Source organism: Clinocottus analis, unplaced genomic scaffold, assembly GCF_023055335.1.
Source record: "Clinocottus analis isolate CAN_PGR_092001 unplaced genomic scaffold, fCliAna1.0.p SCAF_7, whole genome shotgun sequence".
Taxonomy (NCBI): domain Eukaryota; kingdom Metazoa; phylum Chordata; class Actinopteri; order Perciformes; family Cottidae; genus Clinocottus; species Clinocottus analis.
In genome coordinates, this window is record NW_027176229.1 from 16,438,691 (window position 1) to 16,455,617 (window position 16,927).

Here is a 16,927-nt window from a genome sequence, read left to right on the forward strand (position 1 = left end):
GTTGGCAGTAGATGGCGCCACTGTTTTTCTTTTCCTGTTTGGGACCAAACCTCAGTTTTCTCCTGCTTCCAGGTGCTGCAGTTGAGCCCTTCCGCTTTCCGTACAGGAATTTGAAGACTGCATTACGTCAGTTATCCTGCCAGCGGCAAGGAAGCAGTCTCGTCCACTAGGAGTGGAGTTACTCTTTTACTTTTTTTTTTCTGTGGAGAATCAAAGGGAATTGTGTGTGTTTTTTCCCCTGAGGTATTTCAAGTTTAGAGTCCTGGTTGAACGACGGGGACGAAACTTTCAAGGCGCATCGCAGCTTTTCTGCTTCAGCATGAAAAGTGTGTGAAAGGACTTGAATATAGGACGACACTCAGAAAGTAGATGGAGGAACCAGAAGGTGAGCGATGTCTCCTGTTGTAACTTTAAACTAATGAGACATTGTCTCCGTTTAGCAAAATGTGTCTACTCATTTTCTTTCACGGTGAGTTGATACATTGAACGTTTAAAGCTCATATGTGTGCAGTTTCAGAGCTACGTCGAGCATACCTGTCGTTTATTCACTTTTCTCCAAATACAGTTTTTTTCTTTCTTCAGGCTCTTTCGTTTTTGTATTTTTGTATTTTTTTTTTTTTTGCAATGTAACTCCAGTTGTAAGTGAAGACGTTGTCCTTTCTTTTAAAGGTACAGATAATTGTTACTGTGCGGGATGTGGAGGAGAAATCCAAGACTCGTTTCACATGAAAGTCCTCCAGGACACCTGGCACAACGCCTGCTTTCAGTAAGTTTTCCAGATCATGATGTTAAACACGCCTGCACGTATACTCCCTGTAATGAGCTCAATCTAGTTAGGCGTAGTCTGATAAGTGATCGCTTTGTTTTCATGGTAAGAAGAAGAGGTACAGTTTTCATGAAAATGGACTCTTGTTTTTTGTGTTTTCCCCCCTTGTTAGTTAACATGCAGGCTGCTTTCACTGTATGAATGTACTTACGAATGGCCTTGTGGATAAACCCAGAAGCGTCTGTCGTGTCGCCTCAACATGGGCCTCACAGAACTGTTTGAACAATTCACCATTGTTTTTTGCCCCCCTGCACAAAATGCACCACGTAGGATGTGCATTGCTGCTGCTGTCACGGCTGACAGACCTCTGCAAGGGGACAGTCCAGGTTGTTGACGACAGATTGGTCAGGGAAAAGGTCCTGCTATCCTAGAGGACTTTGCCCTCTTTGATCTCTGACTACTGCTCTGAGGCTTAATGATTTTTGAGCTCATGTGAGCTCTTTGATTTTCATAGGTCACTGCCCCACAGTGAGTTACCTCTGCGTGGGGCAGGATGCCTACTGACTGTACATGCCAGCATGGCGTATCACTCATTAGGGTTGCCCTTGATTAACAGTAATATTCACTTGTTCTCGTGAGATAATCAGATTAAAAAGAAACTGATACACATAATTAAATGGTTACTGACTGTCATGTGAGGTTTGAGTTGGCCGCAGGAACACAGAACCAATTAATGAATTAAAATTATTATTGCGCCAGATTTGACACTAACATTATTTGTTTGGATCAGTCAATGTAGCTGATAGGGGCACAGATTAAGCTTCAAAGTGAAGTATATCCAAAAAGGTATTTTATTAAAGGGTCTGGCTCTCGAGGAATGCTGGCATATCCACAAAAAACTTAAGAATAGATTAAAAATATTGCTGCCTTTGTTTGATTTTGGTGTTATTAGACGTAGATCACGCGTCATAGTAACTCGCTGATTGTCAAGACGAAGCACCATATCTGTTCATTAGAAAAGCTAAAACCAGCAAAAGTTTAGTGTTTTATTCTTTTCTTTTTTTTCAAATTATATATGGTTATTCAAATGTCTGTTTCTGAAATAGCTCTCTTTAAGTTTTGAGCAAGTATCCAGCAGCATCTTGTCCTTCCTTACATGACTTGGGATTGCAGTCTCTTCAAACACTCATCGGTGACCCGGACGGCTCCAGGTATCATCTCAGATGTTAAGGTCATGACACAGCTGTGTACTGAACACACAGCTTCCTCCTTTTTTACTTTCATGCTCCCACACATTTTTTTGGCGTCCTTGTTATCGTGGCATCTTTGTCTGAAACACTTTCAGTTACACTTCGTAAAAATGCAAAAACTAAAAGATATTATATATTTTTACGTTTGTGAGGAAAGCCAGACTGAAGTATTGTTAGTCATCTCAATGTGCTGCAGTTTTTTTGCTCTCAGGTTTAGCTTAAAAAACATCTTTTCAAACGCAACAGCAATTCCACACTTAAATCACTGCTCACAAATTTGCTTAAAGACCTTAATCTTTGAACTTAAGAAAATTGTACAGCAAAATAAAAGAATAAGTCCTGTTTTAACGTGTGCTCCCCCTATTGTCTATTGTCCACATGCTGCCACTCTCCCCTCCACGTACCTCCACCTTGTGTAAAATTCTTACAAGCTGACGTCAACCTTGTTCCAGTAAACCTGGCAGTGTTATCGAGGCCTATAGGTAACAGCATGCTCCACTCTGCTGCGCTCCGCATTCCTAGACGGCGATTCAGAGATGTGATTCCACTGTCTCACACTCTGACTGCAGAACCCGTTGTTTTTTTCTGCCAAAGAAAGCTGGATATTTCCAATCTTGTACTTCTATTGCGCTGCAAATATTATCATAACAAATATTAGTATATTTTGAATTTTTCGACTGGAATAGGAAATTATAAATGCATAACACATTTGTGTGAACAAAAACAACAAACACAAAAACGGAATCATTTTAGTTTGATTGCATTCTTTGTGTTTTGATGCCACCTCTTTATGCCTGAGCTTTTCCTTAAATGTGATGCAGTACAGGACAAACCGGTTCATTAACTGATCAATTAATTGACATAAATTACAATTTACGCTAATCTGATAGTTAAAAGCAAAAAAACTAAACTTTTGCTGGTTTTAACTTTTCAAATGCACTGATATGGTGCTTCGTCTAGACATTGAGTGTTATTCGACGAGATCTACGTCGAATAACACCAACGACGCACTGTCCTTGTGATATGAATGAAGACGCAATTGTCACTCTCTACTAAGGTTGTTGTGGAGAACATTTGAAGCACAAAAGTCACTCACTCACGGATAAGGTCCCATTATAAGTGAAACACTCCCTCAGCTTGTCTTCAAGGCTACAATTTAAAGCCCCTCTTTTACTATCTCCACTTCATACTTCAACAAAGGAATACACTCCAGCAGGAATGTGGATTTAAGGAAATGAGTAATGTTTACTTTGTAGTGTTTGTGCAGGCAGAACCATTGTATTGTTCATTGAAAAACCACCTGAGTGTGCACACCCTCATTCACCACCAGTTCTTAGAGAGATGAGAGGTGTTTTTATAAGTACCCATACATAACTTTATCTTCATTTATCATAGGGACATAATGGGCCACCTTGAATATTGCATCTTCACAAGTCTTTCTTCTCTTTTGTGTGTGTATCTTTTATCTGATCGGGCCAAATGGGTGTATTAATTGTTATTACCACCAGGCAATACTGATAGTAATACTGACTCAGTACTGTTGTGTATACTGTAGTTTGAGCAAAGGATTTTTTTTTTTGTCAAATACCAAAGGCAGTATTTGAGAGTTGGAAATGAAATAAAATATTTCGGTCATTATACGTTTCCAGTATTTTCAGCTGGTGTGTACACCAATAATAATGAATATACAAGAAGGTAGTATCTAAAACCACGCTCTTAGTTTGGCTGTACTGTTTTGTAGAATGCCACAAAGCTTAATACATTATTTCAATCATCTAGGGTCCTATTTAAATAGTTTCATGAACAGGAATAGAATTTTCTGTTTGACATGTTTCCCACACAGATAAACACAAATCGGATGAGTGGCCTTTAGAGCAGCTGTGGCCACAGCAGCACAGCTACCATTACTAATGCAACATTAACCTCGGCAAACCTCCAGCTCTGCTTCCCTGCCTCACGTCATAGTGTGATGATTCAGGCTGAAGTCTTTATTACACTGACCCTGTATTCACTGGTAATTTGAGTTGCTTTTACCTGAGAACTGCCCATTTCCACACATTATGTGTTATCAGGGCATTAACAAGGATGCCACTTGATGTCAAAAGACAACTTGTGCTCTTCTCCACACTATGATTTCCACAATAGACACAAACAAGTGGTCTTCCCTCTGTAAGATGGCTGCTTTTTAACTATTTCCTGAAAACTTGTAGCGATCTGGAGTCTTTGCCAAAGTCAATGAGCCTGGATCAGCTTTACCTGCAGTGCAGCGAGCAACGTGATGCACAATGTTCACCTGAGAGCCCCAACCAGCACTACGCCAAAATGATTAAAAATGCATAAAACAACAAATTCCCACTCAAAGTAATATTTCTGACTTCAATTTACTTGCGTGAAATGGTCGCATAAGACATACATGTGATCTCCTTAATACCATCATAGACCAATGTGAGCATTCAGAGAGCAGTTTCTAGAAAGACAAAACCAACGGTAGGACTCTCACAATCATCTTGGATAAAATTATAGCCCTGAATTAAATAATAGTTGTTAATCAGGAAGTCTGTGGCATGTCAGTTAAAAGTTCGTTATTTTAGGCACTCCCAAAAGCAGACTGTGTATTGCCTCATACCTGCTGTGCTGGATTGTTGTTTTTTTATCTGAAGAAATTAGTCCTGTGAACAGTTTTGCACCCCCATAAGACAGTATTGATGCACGTAATTGATTGTGACTCATTTGTCTGCACTTCTTCATTTAAAGTCTCATTAGCATCTTTGCTCAAATGATCTACAAGCCAGGGGAAAATCAAAAGGTCTGAATGCAGCAATAGCACAAAAAAAACAGGCCTGCAATCATTTCTGCCAGAGCTGTTCATCCTTGATTGTGTTCTGGCAGGCGACCTGCTTCCACCATTTTGCAAAGCCAGTGCAGCTTGTTCAAGGACCGCTCGTAGCTTCTAGGTGCTATCCAGTCTGCGGGCAACATCAGCATTCTTCACGCTGAACATTTTGTCCTTAAGTAGCAGCCAAAAATGTCCCTTTTATTCGCTCAGTTTCTTCTCTGGTCACAGCTTGGATCAATCAGTATAAAGTGGAATTAAGTATGAGGAAGTCTTGATATTTATATTTTTAAACTGTTATATTTGTAACATTAAACCTTTTAAATTGGAGGGTTGACTGACTCCAAATGAGTGCAGACTGATTAATATTCATCTTGCGATCACAGTCCCTGAATGACCTCAGGATCTTTGTTGTATTTATTGTTCACCTTTGACCAGAAGGCTGTGATGATGCTTTGTTTTTATTTTATGCACAGGGACAAGTTTAAGTATCTCATTGGTCGCGTGCAGAGGCTAACAACCAAACCACCATCCACAAAGGCTTGCAAGATTCTCCTATCTGAATTTCTTTTTTTCTTACACATCACAGTGCGGAACTAACATCACACATGCAAGACCCAGCACATCTCAAGAACAAGCTATTTACTGTACCCCTCACCTTGTTAAACTCTGAGCAAAGTACAGGCTTTTATTGTCAGGAACATGCCCCCAGCTAATGTTCCTGTCGAACCTCACAGTTAAAAGGGTTTCCGTGTAATTTATGGTTCACAAGCTCTCCTTTACTACTCCTTTACGTCATTCACTGGAATTTAATATGAGGATTGGGTTTTGAGAATGATACAAAAATGATGACATAGTTTGGGTAATGGATCAAATGTTTAATTCTAATCAAACTGTAATTGGGCCTGTTTCTGTCTCTTTTTTTCCACTGGTGTTTGTTTGGCTCTCAGCTCTTGCATATGAATGTCTTATAGTGCTTCAATTCACAATTCAAACCAAATAATACATTTTCTGACCATTAGAAAGTTTGACAAAAAAAATAATTATTTATTTTTATTTGACACAAGAATTTATTAAAGTAGAACACTAAGCATTCCTTGGTTACAGACTCTTTAAATGTGATTTATTTAGATAAAATATGCAATACAGGGTCCGTACGATCATGGCAAAACTTGAAAACTTATGGAATTTTAAAGTAATTATATAGAGGCCTGGAAATGTCATTAAAAAAATGAAATCCCAAAAGTCATAGAAATTTGTTATTTTCATATGTTCATAATGTTCATTTACTGCAAGTTTGAAATACTTAATATACTTTTAGAAGAAGACGCTCAAAACATAAGCAAGTATCTATATACATGTTTACTTTTTTAATCAAACTATTGCCTCATTCATTTGTCGTTTAGGCATACTGTGAGCTGTGGAATTCCCATTGTTAGTTTAAATATTACATTTTCTCACTTTTCCTCGTATACGACGAGATTTCACAAAATGTTTGGTCATGAAAATTTGGTTTAACGTTGTGGAAAAGTCATAGAAATCCATTGGTCAAACCCTGGCTATAGATTAATTGATAATACATTATTTTGTTGAAGCCTTATTGTGTTTCTCACATGCAAGTTGATGGTGCTAACCTGTACGAGACAAAGTGAAGACAATTGTTTTATGACAGCAGTGGAATTGATGCTTCTCAAGGATCTTTCAGATATCAACCACACACATTTTGAAATGATCAACAGGTCTTTAAAACGATACAGCAAGCTGTTGTGTTTCAGCCTCATCCCCTTGAAGATGCTTGCTTTACAGTTGGGAAAAGCCCTTGTCTCTTCATTGTTCTCTGTTCATCTACTATGTTCTGCGCAGATGTGACCAGGGCTGTTTTTCCTTGACCGCTCAGGTGTTCTGTGTGCTGTGACCACCTGACTAACTGGTACTATGAGAAGGAAGCCAAGCTGTACTGTCGCACGCACTACTGGGAGAAGTTTGGAGAGCTCTGTCATGGCTGCTCCCTACTCATGACTGGACCTGCCATGGTGAGTCTGCTACACTTTTTTTTATGAAGTCTGACTCAGTCAAAAACATCATGATGTATACATGAGTTAAAGAAGACTTCAGGAGATCTTAAAGAGATCTTACACATCAACATGCTTCGTGAAAGCAGTTTTACAATATATGTTGTTACTTTTTTGGCTCCTTACACTTGATACAAACTGTGGGTGTGGCATGTGAAAAGACATGGGCGACCGAGGACTTACCTTTTCTGATTAGTCTTCGAACTTTATGGAAGTGCAATGCTAAATTGCTGAAATACTCGTGTTCAAAGATCTAAAAATACCAGAGGTGTACTCAATGTACTTTCCTTCTAATTATTTTTTTTTCTGGTATGCAATGAGCATTACAACCTACCAGGCTGTTGGTGTTGGCTAGTTATTGATTGCATGAAGCTTCATTGTAATAAAGTCTGGGTCTAAACTATTAGTCGGTTGCCCCATGAGATTTCCAGGTTTTCAAGGTCTGCCTTGCCGTGATCGTATAACAACTGCCAACCATTTCCTCCTCTCCTCAATAATACCAGAAGGCCAATAGAGCGTGTCAATGCTCTCAGCGTTCCAGTTTCTCCCTACTGCTTCAGATTATTACTTGCATGCGTTAAAAAGCAGGGGGCGGGCCTGTTTTTGTGGCGATAATTACATTTACAGATGAACGATTCTTTACGTTGGCGGCCGCGGCTGAACGGAGCAGATTGGGCTCCAGACCACACTTGTTCATTCTCTGAACTGAAGTTCTCCACAGTTCACTTCCCAGAGTACACATGATCACAGGATCTAGTAGGAAGACACTAGATTAGAACATGAGGGGGTTTTAGAGCGCATCCCGTTCAATCCTCTGTTAGTGAGGTGGCTCTGTAGATGTTACCCACAGTGCACCGCTCATATCGTTATCTGTACAAATGAGTTTTCATAGAGCAAGACGATGTAACTTTTAAGATTTTTTGTTTTTTACTCGACAGTTTGTTTGACAGTGTCGAGATGGACTTGCAATTGGGGGAGAAAGAGAATTATGACATGCAACAAAGGTCTCAATTGAACCCGGGATGTTGCGGTAAAGTGGCCTGCACTGAAACCACTTAGCTACGAAGGCGCTCCAAGAATATCTAACTTAAAAGTAAAGAGAGGCCAATGCACCTTGGAACCATGATGTGAGGATTATGCACTCAGTCAAGGTCGATTTAAAGTTACCAAGACACAACAGTATGCTTCCAATCTGGCACCAGAGAAACTGGTGGATGTTGGATTTACTCCAAATGTCAACCAGTTTTGATTAAATATCGCCAAGTCTATACATGAAATTCAGGAGACAGCAACACTTGCTGGTCACAAGCAGGGTCACTTGTCTAACATGGAGCCAGACTGAAGTTTTTCTTTTTGCCACCAAGCAACACGCACACAATGGACTCTTCTATTTAGTATTGGCCTCCTGCTTCATCAGCCAATGAAGCCAAGTGTTTTTGGCAGAGCTGGTTTGGCACTGCAAACCTCTCAGCCAGAAAGAGAATCATTGTGGGCCATCAGCAGAGGACGGCCACGCAGAGCTGCTGCTGCTTATTAGGCGTTCTCGACCAGAACACTATTGTTTTTGTCCTGGTTTTGATTATTGGTTGGTTTGTTGATCCTTTTGAAGAGGATTGATGTATGTGGGGGCTTTTCTTATGAGCATTGAATTAATTTATCTGAATTTGCTGTCAAGTTTCTTCCTCTCCAAAATGGGACCTAATTGTTCTTCACTTTAATCTTGTCTTGCTCAGTTTGTTTGCCTCTCTCGTGCCGTTGAGGCTTGAGGCAGGTTGGGACTGCGGTCGCTGGCTGTTGTTCTGCTCTTGGCTTGAAGGCAGGGAGTTACAGACCGGCTCCTGAGATGTCACAATGAATTGGCTGACATCTCTTTAATCTCTCTGTAGCAACAGCCTTTCCCAGCACTGACTCACTGACTCTGAGCTGTGGCTAATGTGGTAAATAATATTGATTTTGACATGTTTTTGAATGGGCCTTGAATTTCAGAGACTTGTGACTGTTTTGGTGTGTCCTAAATACATACTACTTCTAAGCATGTTTTGAGTGTGTTGTGTATTCACACCAGAAAAGTGACATAATAAAGTACACTTCAAACTTTTCATATGATTTTAACCAGCCGCGACAACGAAGAGAAACACAATTTAAAATCGTCCGTATGTTTGCACAAATGGAAGAATTGACAGATAAAACTGACTTTGACGCTGTATTGTTTTCGTCTTGTCAGTTTGTGTGTGTCTCCTCATCGAAAAATGTGTTCCTGTCGACACCAACTTTATTGGGACCTACCCCAGAAGCAGTTTTTAGTGTGCCAGGTGTTCATGTCTGTCAGTCCGTGGACAGATCTTGTGACCACGATAGCGTCACATTATACCTGAACCTTAAAAAAACCTCAATGGACGATCAAAATGAAGGTGGCCGTGGTGCGAGCAAGGCTCCAGAAGAACAGTACAATGTGATACCATTGCAACAAGGTTTGTAGTTGATAGATATTATATAAGTGAATGGAAAAGCTGCTCATAGCTGGAAAATGTTCAGATAAGTTATAAATGGTTCAGACGCCACTTCATGAATTATTATAAAAGTAAAGTTGGACTTTGATCAACATCTAATAGTGCATGGCTGGTATCATTTCCTTAAGAAATAGTTAAATATGGTAATGTCTTGTATACTAACTGCAAATACTGTTTTTTTATGAATGTTGGCTGAATGATGGACACACATTATCTCATCTTGCATGAGAGAGTGGTGTGAAACGTTTAACTTCAGGGAAAGGGGAATCGTGCGCTGTTAATAAGAGAGAAAGAGAAAGCACGCAGGTGTGAGGAGGTTTCAGGGGGTTGGAAGCAAGACGAGTGGCTCAGACCTGGAGAGGGAGGTGACATCATCGCAAATTCCAGACAGTGTGAGAGTAAAGCAGGTGTTACGACTGTGTCACTGCTCACAGCGTGGAGGAGGGCACAAAGCAACTCTCAGCATAGCACACTCATCACTGACGAGCAGAGCAGAACAGGACTGCAGCCTCGCCGTCCGCACTTCTTTCCGCTTCAGGTCACACAGACATTTTGAAGATCGGCCCGTTTTGTTTGTCGTTCCAGGTGGCCGGAGAACACAAGTATCACTCAGAGTGCTTTGTGTGTCTGAGCTGCAAGGTGGTGATTGAGGACCAGGATACCTACGCCTTAGTTGAGCGATCCAAACTTTACTGGTAAGACACCTGCACAATCCTTTCCAAAGCTTTTTGCAATATAGATAATACATGTTTTTCAATGGGTTAACATTCTTTAAATAGCACTCTAGATGTCTGTGCCAATTATATCGTGAAGTAAAGGTTTGATGTTAGTGTTACTGAACGTAGACACAACCACCTTTTTAGTAGTTTGTGGTTTGTATTGTTGGAGGCACAGATGGCATTTAATTATTAATTGTTACGCATAGTAACATCTTCACTGTTCTTACTCTTTATATGACTTTTAATTAACATGTGAGTTTATTATTCAAGTTAATGTTCAGCCAGTGTTAAAAATAGTTGGTCATTATTCCATGACTCCCATTTCACTCCATTGATAAGTAACTTTACAACAAGTACATGTCCATACATGCGGAGCTTCATCTCTTTTTTTCCTGTTTGTGCAGTGGAAAGTGCTACAAGCAGGTAGTTCTTACACCCATGTTGGAAAAACGCTCCCACGACTCCGTGCTCGACTCCCTGCCACACACCGTGACCCTCATCTCGATGCCCTCTGCAGCCAACGGCAAGAGGGGCTTCTCTGTCACGGTGTTGAGGGACGCCAACAACGCAGCTAGTGTTCAAGTCAAAGAGTAAGTGGGACCCGATGGAGGCCGGTCTCCGTACCTGTCTTGTTATGCAGAGGCAGCACGAGTGATGTGAAACCGGTCATATGCAAAAAAGGGATAGTTGATAGTTTAATAAGACGTAAGCGTGTGACCCAGTTCTCTTTTAACCATTTGTTCGCTCCTTCTATATTGCTAATACTCACATAAAGATGTTGGTAACTGTGTTGTTCCAGAGTCAGAGGGATGCTCATTAGTCCAGAGGTCCGAAATGCCATCCATGTTGGAGACAGGATCTTGGAGATTAATGGCCTTCCTGTGGGGACATTGATGCAGGAGGAGGTGAGCTTATTCCTCACACACATCTCTGATACTCGTGACGTTAGAGGTTAACGTGTCAAAGAAAGCTAATTAGTGTCACTATTTAGGGCAAGTCCATTCCTTGAGTGCAATTTCCAAAGCTATGTTCTTGTTAAACAACAAAGGCGAATGTATAGTCTTTTACATTCCTCACATTCCTCCATCATTTATACATTCTTCAGCTGGGAGAGGACAGTGTGTGTGGTACGCACTTTTGTTTCTTTGTTTTAAAGGTTGCGTTACGTTTACTGGCATGAAATTATGCCTTTAAATTAGTTTTTGACTGATTCGAGGTCAAGTCCTACAAACTAATCCAACTCATCTGCTCAGTTATACTAAGCTAAAAATATATTTATATAATAGAACAGTCTTTTCAGTTAATTAAATATCCAGCGTTGACATTAATGTAAGGAACTTTTAATCGATTTAATACTGTTCAACACCTCTATATGACCTCCACAAGTAAACGACAGCAATGAGAAGTCTATTTCTTTAGTCATTCTTGATGCTCGTCATCTGTGCCACTCTGTCAACTCCTCAACCGTACCTGTTGTTTGTTATTCTGTTTGTTTAAGGTGGATGATCTTATCCACCGCACCAGTAACACGCTGCAGCTACTTATGGAGTATGACCCAGTCAGGCAGCGTTTAGACCGCCTCAGACTGGGATCACCACGAACACGCCTGGGAGTCTCAGCCACGTCCCGCATGCGTCTGTCCTCGCCGCCTGACACGGTCCTAGAGAGAAGTGATGTGGTTGATGACGGCATACTAAAAAGGAGGTCTTTGAGGTATGTTGGAGTGGCCCAAAACCACACAGCTTACATATCACAGGTCTGTAATGAACAAGAAATGAGTATATACTTTTTGTCATTTTTAATTAACCATATTTTTTTCCATTCCAGGCGCAGTAACAGCACATGTAAGTCACCAGGGCCAAATTCTCCTAAAGAGATGCCTTTTATTGGCCGGGACATTGGCCGCTCTGAATCCTTGAGATCTTCCAGTAGCTGCTCTCATCGCATCTTCCGGCCATGTGACCTCATCCACGGAGAAATCTTGGGAAAAGGCTTCTTCGGGCAGGCTATAAAGGTCAGCCTCCAACTTCTCATCCGTGTGTTTAATTTAGTTTATGACTTTTTTGGGTCCTTGTGCAATGGGCTTTATGCAGATGTTGCTTTCTCCCACCAACAGGTGACCCTTAAAGCCACAGGAGAAGTGATGGTGATGAAGGAGCTGATCCGTTGTGATGAAGAGACGCAGAAGACTTTCCTAAAGGAGGTTGGTAATCTGCAGCAGATGCCTGCGCTCGCTCACAGACCAAACAGTCCTGTAATTTACTTTACTCTCAACTAAAAGCATGTCACACCTTCCCACAAATACTTTGTGCTTGCTTTTTTTTTGAGTGTTTTGCCCCCCTCTGTCATATAGGAAAACATGGATTTGATTTTTTTGTTTTATGTATTAATGTTTTTTTTTCCATGGACTACATCTTTTTAGACAGATGAGAGATTATAAACTTGCTATCATAACGATTAATTTATTTTGAACCCTACCTCTGTTTCTGCCTCATCTTCAGGTCAAAGTAATGCGATGCCTCGAACACCCCCACGTGTTGAAGTTCATTGGTGTGCTATACAAGGACAAGCGGCTCAATTTAATAACAGAATATATTGAGGGAGGTACCTTGAAAGATTTCATCAGAGACACGGTGAGTTGAACTCGTTGATTCACTTCACCTCTTCTCTCAAAGTAGAGCACAAGTCACCCCTCAGTGGCCACAAAAAGAGCCGTGTGGGTGCGGCCTGACCTGAAGGGAACTCTGCACTGATGGGGTCTCTCAGCTCAGCTCTCTAGTGGGCCGAGTCGTGGAATGAGAAAAGTTGCATAAAGTGTTTCCAGGTGAAATGTAAAGAACTTTGCTCCCCTCCTCCCACTGCTGAGTCTTTTTTTGAGAAGCAGTTCAGTTCAGTGCACTGACAGATGAGGAGAAGGAGTGTTTTAATTAGATGTAGGATATGGAGGAGGGTCAGATTTAAGGGTTAATCTTGTTCACTGTTCCTGTTAAATACTGTTTTCCTGTCTCTACTGTGGCGCAAAAGCATTTTGTCTTTACCTCCTGTTAAGCATTACGGCCTCTGAGGGATCTTCTATTCATTTCTCTTGTTTTGTTTACTCGGGACTAACAGGATCCGTTTCCATGGGAGCAAAGGGTGAGCTTTGCAAAGAGCATCGCTTCTGGCATGGTGAGTTGGCCTCTTGCAAAGATATTACTATTAGTGAAATCTTTGGCCTCTATTTTCAGCTGCCTTGTTTGTAAATGTGCTCTACAGCACAGGGGAAGGATTAGAGATGTGTGAAAGTGAATTTGACTGTCTTCTTTGTTTCAGGCCTATCTTCACTCAATGAGCATCATACACAGAGACCTCAATTCTCACAACTGCCTGGTTAAGCTGGTAGGTGACATGGCATCATACAAGCCATCACAACAACACATCACAAAATCTGAGCAAGAAGATTAGAGGGTGGGAACAATTTGTACAATTCATAAACGGAGTAAAAGTTGGCGTGTGAATGGAAAAAGTTTCCAGCCCTGTGATTTGCTAAGACAACTGTGAACAATAATAGTTATAATCTAAATAGAAATTAGGTATAAACTGTTCTGCTAGTGGGTGTGGTTGTTTGAATTAAAGGCTGACGAGAAGTGATCAGAAGACAAATGTGCTTCTTTTGTTCTGAATGTTCACGTCCAGAGTTCAAAATGTATGGTTGCATGAAATAACAGTTCAAATGTAACCATTAAGTACCATCTTTCAACAGGACAACACTGTGGTTGTTGCTGACTTTGGGCTGTCCCGACTCGTACTAGAGGACAAAGTTAAGCCTTCACCCGAAAAACCAACCAATAAGAAGAGAGTGTTCAGACGAATCGACCGAAAGAAGAGGTACACTGTCGTGGGAAACCCTTACTGGATGGCTCCAGAGATGCTAAACGGTGAGCCGCTGACAAACATCAATTGCCAAGTTTAGTCACAGAACATAATTTATTCCGGGCATTTACTTTATCCTTTGACTTGATGTTGTTTCAGGTAAACGCTATGACGAGAAGGTGGATATTTTCTCCTTTGGAATTGTACTCTGTGAGGTGAGAACTTGCGTTTTACTGCTTTGATTTTTCTGATGACAATCTAGCTCGTGGTTGGAAATGCTAATTGACTGGCAATGCTAAAATCCTTGCTTTCATCACATCTGTATTATTAGACCATGACAACACACCCATGTCAAAACATTGCCAAGCAACGTTCAAGCCTCCAGAGATCTAATTTTATTCTTCAGACGTCCTAGGACGTCATGTAAAGCAGACACCGTTGTAGTTAGTGGACTGAAACATGTCATGGCCTGTGCTCACATTTCAGTGTAGAAGTGTTTGTCTACTCATTACCTCCTCTTCTGTTTTATGATCCAGATCATTGGAAAAGTCAGTGCAGATCCTGAGTGCCTGCCCAGGACTCTGGACTTTGGCCTAAATGTTGGCAAGTTTGTGGAGAAGTTTCTCCCTGAAGACTGTCCTCCAGCTTTCTTTCCCCTGACTGTGGCCTGCTGTGACCTCACTCCAGACAACCGGTGAGCACCTGCTCTTAACGTGTCGGATAAAAGCTTTCACTTTCTTACGTATGGTAAGCCGCGTGAGAGCACTGCTTCATGATTACCTGAGCGGGGACGAAATCAAGAGATATGCAACAGTTGTGATCAAGATTTTTAAATATGTTGGGAACAGTCGTATTTATAACTCCCTCAAATGGCCACGCGAGAAATGTGTCCGCCTTTTCCTGGATAGATATTATCGAGCCAGTTATTTGATCTCAAGAGTGTGTGGAAGCAGTGGGAGAGAAAACAATTGCTAAAAAACAGATGCCATGTTGACCAGCCTGCCCTGGACCACGCCTCTGCTGCCAGAATGCTTCCTTATGTTTTCGCTCAGCCTTATAATTCTAGCTTCAACCTCAATCCCCTCTGTGTGCTCTTTCCTCCTTCCCCCCAGCCCACCTTTCCAGAAGCTGGAGGACTGGATTGAAGCTCTGTCCCTCAACCAAGAGCTGGGGATCCCCTTGCCAGCCGAACTGGATGAACTTCACCAGAGAGCGAGTCGACTCTACATGGCTAAGGACGGCTCCCCGTCCCAGAGCACGGACCAGTCATTAACCCCAACAGCAGCCCCTCCAGACTCGTCCAGCGTGACAGACGGAGGTACCTAGAACCTGTGCCTGTCTTCTTTGACCCCTCTGAACTGCTGCACTAATACTGTGGATGGAAAAGAGGGAAATTGCATTGAAGCCGAGCATTATTAGAACTGGATAACCTGGAGAGCTGGACCAACCTTCTTGTGTGGCACCTTAACTCTGAGAGTGCCAGTAAACTGCAACGGAGATGGAAACACGCACACACACAGGGTTTTACTAATGTTTATGGTGTTTAAAGACAATATACATCCTCTTTTGGTCCTTTCCCCGACAAAAGACAAACATCTTAATTAGACTCGATGAGTCTGATGTGCAGTTTTTGCTTTTTAGGCTCTGAAGTTGTTGTGTGGAATGCACAGATCAGTCCTTGTGACCCAGAGGACTCGCTTCACTTCAGCAGCAAACAAAGATGCTTCACAGTCTGGCTGATTGACAGGTCCACATAAACACGGCACGGCTCGTAGAAAATAGTGACTTACAATAGCAGTGGAAGAAAAACACACCCTGACTGCGAGGAGTTTCTTCACCAGAGTTGGCTCAAGATGGCGAAGGAATATTTTTCTGTTACCGCTGATCACATTTTTGACAAGATGGTTTCAAGTATGGTGCTGTACTTTGTAGACTAACGATTTTTGCGATTCTTAACTTTTTGCCACACTGACATTTTGCTCAACCTATCCAACAAACACCTGATGGATATAAAATACAAACTTGGCAGAAGCTCTTATGGAAAGGAGTGTTATTAATAATTGCCAGACATAATCACACACACAAATGCACCATAAGAAGTTGCTTTGTACAGAAGAACTGGATTTTTGTTGTATATAAATATGTATATATCATGCTTCTAATTAAATGCCATTTTCTAATGGGAACTGTAGATTTTTAGACATTTTGTCAACTAGGGAGGTTTTTGGGGTTTTTTGCTATCATCAAGCAAGGTACTGACGACCAGTTATAACCACTATTATTTATATCACTGTAGTGTTTCATAAATAAACCTTCTTGAAGTAGTTTGTTATTGTCATTCTTCAGTGTTGCATGTCAGTAAAAGTGTTAAGTGTTCTAATAATCCACTCTCCTGATAGAATTCAGGTAAATCATTTGAAAAAACAAGAGTTTCCTTTCCCAACAAAAAAAACAACTGATCACTGAAACAATTACAAAGTGAAATAATCTTATATATATATTTAGTCTTTCAGGGAATTTACTGATTGACCTTCCAATTTTGACAAGTTGTGTTGTCCTCGACGGAAATGAGAATAAATCTGACTGTTTACTGGTTACAGCTTCTAAACAACATAATCTCTTGCTTTCTATTTCATAACACACTGTACAATTATAAATGAGTCAATTATAAATGTGTATGTGTCGGTCACTGAATAACATCCTGAGGTCCAAACGGCCTTCTTCCAGGTGGTTTTAGTTTCCGGCTTCGTTTTGAGTTTCAATGTTTTTACAAGCATTTTCAAATCTTTGTCCTCCTTGTACTTCTTGCCTTATCCTTAACCTTCTAGTCCTCACCTCTTGGCTGAAGTCTGTTTAAGAATAGCCAACAGAGGGAGCTGGTGCAAAGAAAGTTCAGACTGTAAACAAACCTTGAACAACAACACG

General features: G+C 41.0%; 1 protein-coding gene across 2 annotated transcripts; it reads left to right on the forward strand.

Annotated features, from left to right (window-relative positions):
* The first annotated feature begins 156 nt into the window (after positions 1-156).
* Positions 157-16,420, forward strand: limk2 (LIM domain kinase 2). 2 transcript variants are annotated; one of them, XM_068605081.1, is made up of 16 exons: positions 157-385; positions 670-766; positions 6,747-6,882; positions 10,017-10,126; positions 10,555-10,740; positions 10,950-11,055; positions 11,649-11,863; positions 11,978-12,164; positions 12,267-12,353; positions 12,652-12,783; positions 13,262-13,318; positions 13,463-13,528; positions 13,893-14,067; positions 14,162-14,217; positions 14,539-14,696; positions 15,115-16,420. In XM_068605081.1, the coding sequence occupies exons 1-16, from the start codon at positions 370-372 to the stop codon at positions 15,326-15,328; spliced, it is 1,998 nt and encodes a 665-aa protein (XP_068461182.1). In that variant the 5' UTR covers positions 157-369; the 3' UTR covers positions 15,329-16,420. The 2 variants fall into 2 exon arrangements, with proteins under 2 accessions (XP_068461182.1, XP_068461183.1); XM_068605082.1 differs by lacking the exons at positions 157-385; positions 670-766; positions 6,747-6,882 and adding an exon at positions 9,322-9,392.
* Positions 16,421-16,927: the final 507 nt, after the last annotated feature.

What these genes read in the sequence shown, in the direction of transcription:
- limk2 (XM_068605081.1), top strand. An exon ending in CTAAAAAGGAGGTCTTTGAG is followed by an intron (nt 11,864 to 11,977) that starts GTATGTTGGAGT and finishes TTTCCATTCCAG; the next exon opens with GCGCAGTAACAGCACATGTA. An exon ending in AAGATTTCATCAGAGACACG is followed by an intron (nt 12,784 to 13,261) that starts GTGAGTTGAACT and finishes CGGGACTAACAG; the next exon opens with GATCCGTTTCCATGGGAGCA.